Genomic DNA, 14,400 nt, shown 5'->3' with positions numbered 1-14,400 from the left:
CCCGCCGGGCAGCGCCCCCAGCGCGGCGCCCGGGGTCCCCCGCCGCGCGCCCGCCGGACGCCCGCGTCGTGCATCCCGCGTCCCTGAGCAGCCGCCGCTCAGGGCCTGTGGAGGCGAGGTCCCCCCCCTACCCAGCTCGCGGTGCGGAGGGAGCGCCGAGGGGGACACACAGCCCGAGAGAAGGACGTCTGGGACCCGAGGAGGGGGTGGCCAGGAGGCTGCTCCGAGCACCTGACGTGTCTACTGCAAGCTGAGACTCGCGGAGAAACCCTTTATGGGGCCATCTCGAAGAAGAGCGTCCAGGTGGAGGGCACTGGCCCGTGCAGGGGTCTGGTGGTGGGACTGAGCCAGACCCTTTGGAGGAGCACCGCGTTTGCCAAGCGCTGGGCCCTGTCCTGTGGTTGGAGGAGGGCGGGAAATTTAATCCGGCCCACAGCTCCCGTGGCCACACTGCAGGCCCCTGTGGCCACAGTGAGTGAAGGGGCAGCGGAGAGAGCCCACGGGACGCAGACTCTGTCCCGAGGGCACTGGGGAGCCATAGTGCAGTTTGGAGCAGGAGAGGGATCAGCCTGTTTATTTTTGTGAAGGCCCTTCTCGCTGCCAGGTGGGGAGTGGATTAAGGACAGCAAAGAGGGGAGGCTTGGAGGCTGAGAAGAGGACCCCCAGGGACAGGGTGGAGACTGAACCAGGGTGAGAGGCAGGTGGATTCTGGACAGATCTTGAAAGGGGAGCCAACAGGACTGCCACCACCAGACGGGGTGTGGGATGACAGGTATTAGAGTCCCCCTGTCTCCTCGGGAGCCCCCGGAAGGACATGCTGACGAGGACCGGGTTGGAGGGATGACAAGGGTGACACTGGGTGGACATCTGGACACCCACGTTGGGGTTCAGTGTGAGGCCCAGCCTGGGCTAGCAGTGGCGCTTCCCAGCCTGGGGGGACTTGGGCAAGATGATGTGGGCAGCAGGCAGTCAGCTCAAAGAGACAACCAAATGCTCTGCTGCCACCCTGGTTCCTTGTAGTCTATCCTGAGTCCTTCATGCTGCAAGTGTCACTAGGTGGACCCTGAAGGCCAGGAGTGAGGCAGGACCTGTCCCCACCAACATGCAGACCATGGCCCTGACCTCCCGGGTTCTTACGAGAGCACTAGCCCCTGGCCCTGAACACATATGGGGTCTGAAGTGGGGGGAAGTAGATTCTTCCCTCCATCCAGCAGGTGCTCGGTAAAGGGGTGTGTGCGTAGAGGGAAGCAGCCTCGAATGAGCCCTGAATGGGGAGGGTCTTCGCCTCTCCCTCTGTGCGGCGGATGTACACATCGGCAGCACCAGCACAGCTTGTGAAGTCACAAGCCGTGAACAAACAGAAGAGCCTCGAAAAGCGTCAGGCGCCCTGGGTTGAGTCCCAGCTGCACACAGCCTGTGTGCCGCAGGTCTGTTTCTTAACCTCTCTGGGCTTACTTCCCCTCCCTCCTAGGGCTGCTGGAGCGTTAATGGAGGGAATATACACAAAGGCTTGGAAGAGTGCCCAGCACGCAGGCTCAGGGTTTGGCACTTTTTCCGTAGAGGGCCAGATAGTAAATATTTTCAGCATTGCGACTATCCCTGTCGCAAGGGATCAGCTCTGCCATTGCAGTGTCAAAGCGGCCAGAGGCAGTACACAGCGCATCCCTGCGGCTGCGTGCCAATAAAACTTTGCTCACGAAACAGGTGCTGGGCCAGGTTGGGCCCTGCACTAGGTGCCCAGCAAAAGCGGGCTGGGGGTGGTTTCATTACTGCCCCTCCACCACCAAGTCCATGAAGCTGGAATAGGTTTCTCCAGCACCTAGGGTGCTCTGGGCCTGTTGGGTGCCAGGCACGCAGAAGCCTCGTCCCAGGAGACGGGCGTTTTTGCTCTACGAGAGGAATGATGTGAGGTTTGAGGGGTTGGTGGTGCATTTTGTGCAAGAACCAGAGGGAGAGGAGCAGAGTGTACTGGTGGGGAGGGGTTGATGGGAGCCATGGTCCCCATCCCCATATTCCCGGCCCTTCCCGGCCCTAAACTTCCCAGGGTGCCCGCCTCCCTCAGATCAGAAGCAAAGTCCTCTCAGGGTCCTGAACACGGATTCCAACACCCACAGTCTCAGGTGCACAGGCAGCCGCTTCCGGGGGACCAGCCTGGAGGTGGCGCCACAGGAGATGGGGACACGGGGCAGGGCAGAGATGCTGGGCAGGCATCCCAGGTGGCAGAGGGGGGCAGGCAAGGGCCGGGAGGTGGGCCGGGACCGGACGTATGGGGGGCGGGGGTGGCCAGAGCTGAACTTTCTCCCCTCTCCCCTCCTCTCCGCTCAGTGCCCTGCCGCCCCCAGCCCAGTCTGGGGAAGGGGTCACTGTACCCTCGGCCCGCCCCTCCCTGGGCCACGTGCACCCACGGTTTCCATCACGACATTCCTCCCCTCCCCCTTCCTTGGCCACCTCTGCTCATTTTGGGCGTGGCCACCCCTGGGGCTCCGCCCGGTACCCCCTGCCTTGCCCAGAGCTCCTGTCGCCCCGGACATCCTCTGGGGTCCTGGGACTTCAGGGGGCTCTCGCCCCTCAAAGTCTCCTCCTCCTTTGTGCCTGAGTCAGAGGCGCGCTCGCTTCCCCCAGCTCGGACCCCAGCTCAGGCCTTGTGTCCGTGCCGCCCCGCCCCAAGCCCCGCCGCTTCCCGCTTCCCGGGTCTCCCTGCTTCCTGTGCGCACGGGGCTCTCAGTAGAGAGCTCTGCCCTAATCTGTCCGCGTTAGACACCTGCTGCGGCTCCCTAGGGCCCTGAAGCCTAGCTCCCAGGTCCAGCTGAGCCCTGCCAAGCCTGGCCCTCCCTTCACCTCCCCCACACCACATCCAGACACCCTGCGTCAGCACCCACTGTGCCCGCCTCCAGGAGCACCTCCCCGCTCGCCCATTGTTACTGGGTCTCCCGGGTTCCCTATTTTAAAGCCCTATCCCCTTCCCTGTCCTTCTCTGACCACCCTTTTCCCATTAACACTTCTGGCAGACGATGTCGTCCATCTGGTCCACCCAGGCACAGACTTGGTGCTCAATAAACACCCACAGGATGAGTGGTTTCCCAAGGTCCACTTTGACTTTACCGTGGGGAGGAGGGCACCAGTGCCATTTGCAGATGGGCACATGGGGACTCTGCAAGGGGCACCCCCGGCATTCTGCCCCTTGCTGATCCTTTTCTGACACTCTCAGAGATGCCCCAGAGTCACCCGTTCCCCAGATGTGGGGTGGCTCTGGGGACCCCAATAGTGGCCAAGCTGCTTCCCCCAGTGCCCTCCCCGGGAGGAAACCTGGAGCGGTGAGGGCAGACAAGGTGGGCAGAGGTGGTGGGGCTCCGGCCCCCCCAGCCTCAGTTTACCCACTGGTTCCCTGTGTACGAGGTGCTCACTCCTGCACACTCCTTCCTCAGCTCTCTGCCAGGCTTCTGGGTGTGGGGCCAGGGGAGAGTCTATGAGAGGCAGACAGGCGCACGGCAGCCACACACTCGCCAGGGCTCGGAGTCCAGAGAGGGCTGGTGGGATACAGAACGTCTGGGGCGGGGGGGGGCTGTACTCCTGAGGCAGCCTGTCGTCCGCTTCAAGAAATGAGAAGTTATTTCCTTGGAACACTCGTTAAATTAAGTGAGAGAAATAAAGTGCGTGGGTTAAACAGAACGGCCACCGAGGGATGCCTGCCGAGGCCGGGGCCTGTTCTAAGCATCTCCAGATCCCAAGCCTCAGTGCTGCTGTGGGCCCTTCTACCCCTAGCGGCTGCTGAGATGGCCCAGAGCCTCGGTCCACCCCCTTCCGGCTCCCACTGGGACCCCTGCACCCCCACCTGGGCCAGCCCCTCACGAACCCATGGTGCGGTAACTTCAAATGTCACAAGCCTCCTAAAGGGGCCGGGAAGGGGTGAGCCAGAAGCAAGAGGCTCCCCAGCTTCATGGCCCCGAACCACAGGCCCAGCTCAGGTCAGGCCCTGCATGGAGCCGCGTGCCAGGAGCCATGACCTCTGCTGTCCTCCCGGCCTGTGCTATGGCCCTGGGAGCCCAAGCCTTCACAGGTAAGGGAGACGGGACCATTCGCAGTCTCATGAAGCCAGCAGCTCTGGCTGAGTCAGCTTTGGGTCCCATCTGCCCATCATCAGAATCCCAGTGCGCTCCCGGGGAGGCTGTGTCCTCTGCACCTGATAGTCGCTTGGAAAAACAAAGTCATATGACCCTGAGTTAAACTCCTCGACACGTAAAGAGCCACAACAAATGAGTGAGAAAAGTAAGCGTTCAGTAAAGGGAGCTCTCATTGTCACCGTCGCCGTCACCACCATTACTGTGGCTGAGTCGGCTCCGACCGGGAAAGCCTCCCAAATCCTCCATGGGAAGACTCTTCAAGGACCCGAGTCCAGAGTTCTGGGTTGCAGACTCTCTGCTGTGCATCCCAGACAAGTCAGGCTCCCCTCTCTGGGCCTCAGTCTGGGAAATGGAAACGCCGACCCCCAGCCCGCTCCTCAGGGCTTTGGGGAGCTTGGTTGTTCGAGGCCAGGAAGGACGGTTATCTGTTTCACAAGCGTTCCCCCGATGGGCAGGAAATGGGCCTGGCTGTGGGCAGAACCAGCCTTTCGCAGAGACAACGGGGCAGTCTTGAGGCTGCAAGCCCGGCCTCATCGTTCCCTCGATGTGTAACCGCGGCCAAGCCACTGACCCTCTCAGTGTATCAATTTCTCCATCGGTCACGGGGATAGAAAGAACACTGACATCCCCGGGTGGCTCTGGGACCCCTGCATCTTGGGGTAACACTCATGCCAGCCCCCAGGGGAGTTTGGCCTGGGACAGCCCCAGTGGCCCAGAGCAGACAGAGCCCCCAAATGGTCCCCCAAAGAAACATCCCCCGCCAGCAGCAGCTGGGCTGTGGGTGGCCCCACGCAGTCCGACCCGAGCAGAGACAGCTGTCACATGGACCTTGCAGTCTCTTCCTTGCAGGTTCTCCGGGTCATGGTGGCTCCTCCCACTGCTCTGACCTGTCCCCACGGACACAGCGGCTTAGAATGACATTCACTTATTACCCGGGCCTCACTGGGCTAGAAACGGGAGGTTGGCATGCTGGCTGGGCCGGCTGCCTCCGAGACCGCCTGTTCCACCCAGCTCTGCTGCCGTCAAGGCTCTGGGCCTCGTCTATAAAATGGGGTTGATAACGCACAGCGATCTAATGAGATATGGAACTAGCGTGGGCTAAATATGGCCCCAAAGACGTCCCCGTCCTGGTCCCAGAACCTGGGAGGTGTCCACTCATGCGGCAGAGGGGACCCTGTCAAGGGCCCGAGGTGGGGGCGACCCTGGGTTCCTAGGGGGCCTGGCGTCCTCACGAGGTCCTCAAGAGAGGGCGGCAGAGGGTGGGAGTCCCAGAGACGGGCAGACCCCGCACTGCGGGCGGTGAGGATGGAGGAGGGGCCGAGGGCCAGGAAGAGGCAGGAGCCGGGTCTCCCTGGGGCGCCGGGGGTCCAGCTCTGCCCGCCCCTGGGTTTTAGGACTTCTGAGCCCAGAACTGTCAGAGAATCGGTGTGTGGTGATGCGTCACACTGGACATGGCAGGCAAGTGGGAGGCTGGGAAGCATTTGGGGGTGTGGTCACAGGCTCCTCACGCATATGGCCTTGCCCCACAGGGACCCTGGGAGGTGGGATGGTAGGGGGCCATGAGGTGATGCCCCTCTGAGGCCCTTCGTGGGGTGGCCAGGTGAGGGGCTGGGGCCAAAGAAGGGCTGGGGGCGGGCTGCAGGTCTGGAGTGCTCCAGCCTTAGCGCCCCAACCCCGCTCGCTCCAAAACAGGAACCTCAGTGCCCTCGGTGTGGTGGTGGGGGTTCACACAGATACCCGAACCCACTCGGCAGCCTCCCAACACCGCTTTGTGCTGCCCAGCTGGACGGCCACTGCCTCCGGCGCCTCAGGGAGGCCAGGCAGGTGGACATGGGAAGGTGCCTTGGAGGGAGGGTGCACGAGCCCACTCCCAGAGAGGGGCTCAGGACAAAGTCCGGAGAGCGCGGTGGCGGCCACGTGCCGCGTCCTCAGTGCCGCCATTCCTGCTATTTCCCGGTCTCCCTCCCCCTCTGCCCCCAGGAGTCTCTCCCCACCTCCAGCCCCCCCTCAGCTCGCCTCTCCATCTGCCCCACACCCTTGCCAGGTTGGACACCCTGTCCCCCACGTGCCCAGGGTCACAATGTCAGGTGACCAGCTGGCACAGCACCACAGGCCGCCACGACCCCCCAGCAGCGCTGGTGGAGGCCACCGCGAACATCCATGCTCATCCGGGCCCGGATGCCTGCTGCGCACCTGGCGAGGGGCCATCGTGGGAGACGTGCTCTGAACCTCCGCTGGCCCCAGGGACTGCGAGGTGTGTACAGGGTGAGCCTGGCACCCTGCAGCCCCACCCTCTGGGTGGAAACACCGGTCCCCATGCCTCAGTTCTTCCACCCCAACACCCAGCCACCCTCTTCTGTCCGGTCCTGCACACTGTGCGGACGCCCACACCCACGTCTCCACCTCTGGGTCCCGGGTCGTGCTCAGCGGTCCCGACAGGTGGGGCAGAGCCAGAGCTCTGGTCTCAGCAGAGCCTCTGCAAGGCGACGTGTGTCCCGGAGGCTTCCCAAGGCCCTGCCACTCGCACGCTGCCCCTGAGCCCGCGGAAGCCTCTGTCTCGTGGGCCTGAGTGACCCCTGTCCATCTCTGCATTCTCCGGTCACCAGAACCGAGCTTTAGCCGCTGCCCCAATCTCCAGATCTACACCCCCGACCCTGCAGAACGTGAGCCCCATGGGGGGGCTGTGTCACTGTCACCCTCTCACCTCTGGCTCCTGCCCGAGGCTGGTATACAGTAGGCACTCGATAAATGCACCAGAGGCAGCAACAATCACAGGCCCATCTTGTCCTCACAGCCCTGAGGTCTGTGCTGGGGCTGCAGATGGGGGGTAGGCAGCGCTGGGCCAGACCCGTCCAACTGGAGAGCCAGCACCTACACCCCCAGGAGGCAGCCGTGGGCCCTGTGCATGTCGGCTCTGGACTGAGTGCCGCAGGAAGCTCCCTGCACATGGGCAGTGGGCAGATGCTGGGTAAACGGAGGCACAGAGAGGGAACCTGACCGCGGGGGTCACAGGGCCGGCAGAGCCAGGCTTTGCCCCAGGCAGGCAGCCCCCCGAGCCGCCTGCTCCTCCCCTCACTGCCCTGTTTCCTGGCCTCTTGTGGCAGTGGAGTCATCAGACTTCTCGGAATCAACAGTGCAGAAGTGGGCGTTGCTGGCAGGGCCTGGCTGACCTCCGACCACAGGCCGCAGCCAGGTTCCCCCTTCCCGGGCCGTTGGGTGGAGGGGGGTTCTTTGTCCTGCAGAGCTCTGGAGGGAGCCTCCAGCTTGCGACAGCCATGGCTCCTGGGGGGTGGGCACTGGGTCGCCTGCTGCTGACCGTAGCTGTGGTCGTCATGCTGCCGACGAGGCCTGCAGGTGAGAGCCCCCGACCTGTGTGCGGCTCAGCCCTCTGGGTCGCTGCCCCGCTTGTCGCTGGGCCTGGAGGCCCGGGTGGAGGCCCAGGCCCAGGTTTTCTGGGGTCCAGACCCCTCCCAGCTCACTCAGGGACCTCCCCTGGGTTCCTCGCCTCCAGCCCACATTGACCTGCTGGCCCGCGCCCGACCCCGCCCCAGCAGGTGCCTGAACCGTCGTTCCCACCAGCCTCCCTCCTGCCCCATGCTGACGCAGTCCCACCCTGCCTCAGGCTCCTGGGGCGCCCGGATCATCGGGGGCCACGAGGTGACGCCCCACTCCCGGCCTTACATGGCGTCTGTGAAGTTCGAGGGCCAGCACCACTGTGGGGGCTTCCTGCTCCGCGCCCGCTGGGTGGTCTCCGCGGCCCACTGCTTCAGCCACAGGTGAGCCCAGGCCGGGGACCACCCCTGCCACTGCCACTCAGGCCCCAGCCCCCACCTCCCAGAGGGGGCGGTTTACCGACAGCAGGTGGGGGTCGGTGTGTGAGGCGTGGCCCTGCGTCCGTCCCGAGGACCTTGTTGAAGAGCCACGGACATTAATGCTGAAAGTGTCGCAGGTCCCACCACAGCGGAGGTGGGAATTACAGATACAGTGTTCCGTCCGCTCCGAACGCCTCGTTACAATACCGAGTACCGTTCCTGTTCCGACCATCTGGGTGAATATCGTAATCGAAGCGGGAACGGAGATGAACGTGAGCAGGATCGCGGGGCTCTCGTCAGGATCAGATGCGCTGCTGCACCCCCATTCCGCAGACGGGGGAGACCAAGGCCCCCGTCCCGCTCTCAAGCCCCCCTCCGCCCGCAGGGACCCCCGAACGGGCCTGGTGGTGCTGGGGGCTCACGTCCTGCGTGCTCCAGAGCCTGCCCAGCAGGTGTTTGGCGTCTCAGCCGTCATCAGGCACCCGGACTACCAGCCCGCCACTCACGCCAATGACATCTGTCTGCTGCAGGTGAGCTGGGGGGGGGACACTGGACGCAGGTCTGGCCTGTCCACGGCCACCTCCACGATGGCCTGACTGACATGTTTGAAAAACAGCTGGAAGGATCCCGTGAGCACCCAAGTCAGGTCACGTCCCTTCTCTGCCCTCCATGCCTCCCACACTCTCTCCTCAGCCCCCACTCAGGGTGGACTGAGCCGTCAGCATTCCCAGCATGCTCGAACCCCCGGGCCTTTGCACTGGCTATGGCTCTCTCCAGGGAATCATGCCCGCAGACACTGCATGACTTTCTCCCTCCCTCAACTCTTTCAAGTCTTCTCTCAAATGTCCCCTTTTCAGGAGGCCCCTCTGCCAGCTGCCCCCGCCCCCACCATCTCCCCATCCCTTCCCTCTGTCCCACCTTTCTTGGGTCCAGCACCCCTGAAAACATTTGCTTCTTCACCATTGCTCACTGCCTCCTCCTTCAGACTGGGAGGACAGGGATTTTTCTCTCCTGTGGCCATTTATGGCCCACAGCAGGCCTCGATGTTCAGAACAGATGAGACCCCAGGGCATCAGATACTCCAATCCCTGCCCCCCAGGCCCTTTGTGGGGTTTCTGGGCAGGAAGCAGCTCCTCCCATAAATGTGAGCTTCCCTCCCTGCCCACACAGGGTGCATCCATTCGCACCTCCCATGGCCCCCTCCTGCTTGGGGGCCGCCCCCCACATCTCCCACTCAGGTGCCCCAAATTCAATTCCAGGCACCCCAGGACCTCCGTTTTAAAGGGAAAACACCTCAAACCTGCTCTCCAAATGTGGAGAAAAGTCAAAATAGAGGGACACTCAACATGACAGAAACAGGTCTCTGGGAACAAGAGAGCTTTGCAGTGTTCTCTGGGCAAAATGAGAAGGGGGCAGCAAGTGTCAGCAGCCAAAGCTCGCGTGTGGATTTCCTCATCTGTGAAACCCCAAAACCTGGAACCCTCAGCTCACACATCCCATTATGCAGCTGGGGAAACCGACGCTGGGGTATGGTCAGGGGCATGGCCAAGGCTAGGGAGTGAGTACCAAAACTGGGGGCCCGAGTCATTCATTCCATAAACATTGATTGAGCGTCAGCTGTGCACTGAGCACTGGGGATATAGCCATGAACAAACAGCCCCAGGGCTGGTCCCCTTAGAGCCTCCAGTCCAACAGGATGGCAGCTGAGTAAAATGGCCCTGACAGGGGCACGTGGGAGCCCAGAGGAGGCTCCATCCTATCCTGGGAGTCTAGGAAGGCTCCCCGGAGGAGATGACATCTAAGCTGAGACCTGAAGTCTGGAAAGGAAAGGTGTTCCAGCCTGAAGGGGTGGGGGAGTGGGATGGGGGGACCAGAGAATGACAGTAAATGCATTCCGCCTGGTAGGGAGGGCTGAATGGCGAGCCAAGAGATATTGTCCCAAGAACAGTGGGGAGCCATGGGAGGACCTACAAGCAGGGGAGATGCTGGTTAGAAGGACACTTCTTTCCAGCAGCTGGGAAGGCCAGAGTCCTGGTCTGAGGGGGTGAGGCCTGATGGGCAGGGCCCTGCAACGGCAAAAGCAGCAGGTCTTCCTGACAGCTGCTACTGATTTCTTTCCATGAGGCCAAGAAGAGACCAGGTGTCATGATGGGTAAACCAAGGCAGGAACACTGATGTGTGGTTGGGGGTAAACCTTAACTCAGGGTCTCTCTGCAGCTGAACCGCTCTGCTATCCTGGGTCCAGCAGTGGGGCTGCTGAAGCTGCCGCGGAGAGGCGCCAGGCCACTCAAGCCTGGGGCGCGGTGCCAGGTGGCTGGCTGGGGCTCCGTATCTGACTTTGAAGACCAGCCGCCCGGGCTGATGGAGGCCGAGGTCCGTGTGCTGGGCCTGGACATCTGCAACAGCTCTTGGAGGGGCCAGCTGAGCCCTGCCATGCTCTGCACCCAAAGTGGGGACCACCGGCGGCGTGGCTTCTGCTCCGTAAGTACTGTCTCCGCCCTGCCTGCCTACCATATGCAGAAGCTGAGGCCCACAGAGAGGGCTAGAGATGGGCAGAGGCTTGGGAACTAAGTCCCAGCTCAACTTTGAGCGGATGAGACCTCACCTGAGACCCTGGAAGGACAAAGGATTTTCCAAGGTCGCAGGGCTGTCATGTACAACTGTGCAGGTTGTGCACTGCACAAAGGGCTACAGAGTTGTGGGTCTATAATCAGTCTTCGGGAGGGGGGCAGTACACATTTTGATCAAGGAGTTCCTTCTCCTAAGACCGTGTATGCACTAATGCCAGCCCTGGCCCTGATGCTGAGGGAGAAACTCAACCTGGAGGATTTTTTGTTCCAGGCAAAGGGTGTAGTGATTCAAAACACAGTTTCTGGAGTCCAGCTGCCTGGGTCCAAATCCAGACTGTGCCACTTCCCAGGTGTGTGGCCTTGAAAAAGTCACTTCGCTTCTCTGGACCTTCCTCCATCTGCAGAACTGCCGCACGAATAGTGCCGACTTCATGGGGTCAGAGCTGACTCCAGATTAGAGCTGGGGTGATAGGACTGGGGAGGGGAGAAAGCAGGAATTTTAGGGTGAGTATTCGGGGAGGCTTCTCTGAGGAGAGCACCTTTTGAGCTGAGATTTGAAGGAGTCTTGAGGAGATCTGAGGGAAGGCATGCCAGGCAGAGAGACCCATCTCAGGGCTGCCATGTACAGCTGTGCTGGTCTCTCAGGGCTGCCACATACAGTTGTGCATGTCGCCTACTGTACAAAGTACTGGAGCCCTGTATATTTATACCAGCAGTGTTGAATGGGGGCAGCAACAGGTCTCAAGTATATGGAAAAGCCCAGAGACTAGAGAAAGCTTGGTTTACTTCCGGAACAGCCCGGACGGCTGGTGGGGGCCAAAACCAAGGGCAAGGAGGGCAGACAGGTGGGTGAGAGCTAGATGCTCATGGCCCCTGAAGGCTGTACGTATTGTTTTTGCTGGAAGAGCACTAGGGAGCCATGGAAGGGTTTCAAGGCAGGGAGAGTCCTGGTCAGACTTGCTCATAGAAGCTCTTTTGGGGAAAGAGGCCCAGAGATGGACCTCTGACCTTGATTTCCCTCCACCCCCAGGCTGACTCTGGGGGGCCCCTGGTGTGCAGGAACCGGGCCCACGGCCTTGTCTCCTTCTCCGGACTCTGGTGCGGTGACCCCAAGACCCCCGATGTGTACACGCAGGTGTCTGCCTTCATAAACTGGATATGGGATGTGGTTCGAGGGCCCCGGCCCAGCCCCCTGCCCAGGACCACGGAGTCCCTGCAGGACTCGCGTGAGCCACAACAGCACTGGGTATATAAATGAGATGGCAAACGATTCAAATGGCTCCTTCCCAGGAAATCTCATGGCCGGGGCAGGTCATCCACGGGCCCCCCAAGCCTCGGGGAAGCCTGGCATGTATGGGGAGGGGTGTGGAGTAGGAGAGGGCATCAGTTCCAAACACAAAGGGCCAAAATGACCAAATAAAATGTTAACTGAATAAGCAGACAGGATGGTTCATCTCCAGGTTCCATCCACGTTCCTTCGGGCTTCTCTTGTGCCTCAGTGTGGCCGAGGGTCTGGCTTTGCCACTGCCTCCCCGAGTGACCATGAGCCACTTGCTTCAGGACCCAGGCCCCTCACCAACCTCCCCACACTGACCCACCCCCAACCCACAGCCCACAGTCGGGGCAGTCTTCTGGCCTTTGCCCACGCAGTGTGCCCCACGGGGCATGCCACTCCTTCAGCCGCCAGCTAACCACACCCACGTATAGGTGGGGAAGCCAAGGCCGGGAGAGGGTGGGGTCTCAGGCTGGCCTGGCTCCACGTGAAGTCTGTTCTCGCCCTCTGAAAAGTGCTTCGAGCAAATGGTGCCCAGCAGGTCACACGGTTTGGGTAAGTCCCAGCTGGTGTTATTCTTGCCGTATTATCATTAACTGTATTATTCCTATTGTCACTGAACTCCCAACCCTTCCAGGCCAGGCCTCCGTTTCAGGGGGATTTTTGGGGGTGCCCTAAGCCATCTTGATCCCCTCTTCCATCTCTTGCCCTAGAAAGGCTTCCTTTCTCTCCCACCCCACCAGGCTTTGGACATGACCTTCCTCAGCTGTCTCCCTGGCTGCTGCCCACTGCCCAGAGGTGAACACTGAGGCTCAGAGATAGAAGGAAGGGGTCTCCCCCCACTCACCATCCTAACAGCACCCCAGGCCCCTGGCTGGTAACCCACTACCAAAGGGGGGCAGCACAGAAGCTCAGAGAGAGACAGACAGAGAGAGAGGCAAACCAAGACTTGGACACTCCAAAGTGGAGTCTTTATTTCTTTGGTGAGGCAGGACCCCAGGCTGGGGGAGGTGGCCTTGTGTGTGTGTGTGGGGGGGCTCAGGTGAACCCATTACTCAAGGGCACTTCTCGGGATCACAGGTAAGGCACTTCTGAGGGGTTAGGAGAAGATAGAACTGCCCCTGTGCTCCTCTCCCCAAACTCGGGGAGCTGGGCTCTTGCCCACTGGGCCCCCCACGTGTGGCCTCAGCCTCTGGTCCACATGCAGACACGGGGTGGGGACACCAAGCAACAGCCCAGACAGAAAGCAGGGACTCTGCCCAAGGCCAGCATCTGGCTGGTGTCAAGACTCCTGAGCCGGCCAGTCGGTGAGGGGAGTCCAGTTGGGAACTGGGCTTGGAGGCTTGGCCAGGACCAGTCTCGTGGGACTGAGGGGTTCTGGTCTGGACCTCACCTGAGGATGGGGCAGCAGGCACTAGGGGTGCCACTCAGACACGTGGCTCCGGGAGGCAGGGTATGCAGTGGGTCCTGGCACATACACCCCACCGTGGGCCAGTGGGTAAGCAGGAACTCCTGCACCCCACCGGGTCCCACCCCAAGTGCACTGGGCACCACTGGACATAATGCCCCCTTCTGGGCTGATGCTGGCCTGAGGCCCATGTCAGGAGACACAGGTAGTACCCCCACCCCTCAGCCCACTCCAGGAGACAAGCTGGGCTTTTACAGGGGCCACCACAGGATGCACTAGGGAAATGGGGAGAGGGAAGGTAAACCCTGGAGTTCTTGAGCGGGCTGGGGACAGTGGCTGCTTCCTTGGCCTATCGGAGGCCTGGGCAGATTCTGAGGTTCATTTATACAGACCCAGGCTGTGGACCCCTTCCTTACTCCCGGTCTGTCGTCTAGAAGGCTGGGGTGCTTCGTCATTAATTGACGGCAGGGGTGAGTCCCCAGCCCTCTCCGTGGTAGCGATAATTAAGTTAGCCCCTAGAGCAGAAGCAGCATGGGGTCCTCTTGGGCAGCATGGTGCCTGGGAAGGGGGCCCCACCCACCAGCCACACTCCCAGGCTTCCTTCCCCCAAACCTTCCAAGATATTGTCAGAGGGCTCCCGGGGGGGGGGGGCCAGGTGGTCCCGGTCCAGGCTCTGGGGAGCGTCCATGGGACATAAATTAGACTCGGCTGTGGCAATAAATAAAACGGGGAGGCCTTGAACGCCAGGCCCAAGCCGGCCCCACAGGCTCACACGAAGTTCTCCTCCTCCTCCTCGGACCCCGCGTCTGACGGCTCAGGAGTGCCTGCAGAGAGGGAGGGACGAAGAGAGAAATGGGGGCGCGAAGAGGGGCGGGACGCTTGCGCCCGCCGCTGCTCCCCGCTCCGCGCCGCACCTGCACAGCTGCCGGGATGGCGCACGCCGATAGAGCGGCCCAGGAAGCAGGTGGCCTGGCGCAGGTGGCACGACGACATGTAGGTGACGTTGTTGTTGCCGCAGAGCTCCTGGCCGGGGCTGGAGGGCGCGGGGCAGGGCGCCGCGCGACACACCACGCAGTGAGCGCTGCCCGTCTGGTCCACCACGCACGACTGCGGCCGCGGGCACAGGACGTGCGCGCACGACTCTGCGGGCGGGGCGCCGGGGCGGGTCAGGGGCGCGGTCCGGCCGCGGGCGGGCCCCTCCCTCAGGCCCCGCCCC

The 14,400-nt window shown here is 61.9% G+C and overlaps 2 protein-coding genes across 2 annotated transcripts in view; one reads left to right on the top strand and one right to left on the bottom strand.

Moving 5' to 3' along the window:
* Nucleotides 1–7,290: 7,290 nt before the first annotated feature.
* PRSS57 (serine protease 57) lies at nt 7,291–11,944 on the top strand. The gene is made up of 5 exons (XM_011230201.3): nt 7,291–7,475; nt 7,744–7,897; nt 8,319–8,463; nt 10,151–10,414; nt 11,534–11,944. Exons 1-5 carry the CDS (start codon nt 7,397–7,399, stop codon nt 11,759–11,761), a joined length of 870 nt encoding a protein of 289 aa, XP_011228503.1. The 5' UTR covers nt 7,291–7,396; the 3' UTR covers nt 11,762–11,944.
* Nucleotides 11,945–12,720: 776 nt separating this feature from the next.
* FSTL3 (follistatin like 3) overlaps nt 12,721–14,400 on the bottom strand; it is a gene marked incomplete at its 5' end in the record, with an annotated part of 5,714 nt that continues 4,034 nt past the window's right edge. The window contains 2 exon segments of the mRNA XM_034659996.1: nt 12,721–14,008; nt 14,099–14,393. Coding sequence (XP_034515887.1) covers nt 13,953–14,008; nt 14,099–14,393 — 351 coding nt within the window.

This window comes from Ailuropoda melanoleuca, chromosome 4 (assembly GCF_002007445.2).
Source record: "Ailuropoda melanoleuca isolate Jingjing chromosome 4, ASM200744v2, whole genome shotgun sequence".
Taxonomy (NCBI): Eukaryota; Metazoa; Chordata; class Mammalia; order Carnivora; family Ursidae; genus Ailuropoda; species Ailuropoda melanoleuca.
The sequence above is the reverse complement of the archived record's forward strand: the minus strand, read 5'-3'. Positions and strand labels throughout refer to the sequence as shown.

Coding starts and splice junctions, on each gene's coding strand:
- PRSS57 (XM_011230201.3), top strand. CDS start 7,397: ATGGCTCCTGGGGGGTGGGCACTGGGTCGCCTGCTGCTGACCGTAGCT. Junction 7,476..7,743: donor GCTGCCGACGAGGCCTGCAG/GTGAGAGCCCCC, acceptor ACCCTGCCTCAG/GCTCCTGGGGCGCCCGGATC. Junction 7,898..8,318: donor GCCCACTGCTTCAGCCACAG/GTGAGCCCAGGC, acceptor CTCCGCCCGCAG/GGACCCCCGAACGGGCCTGG.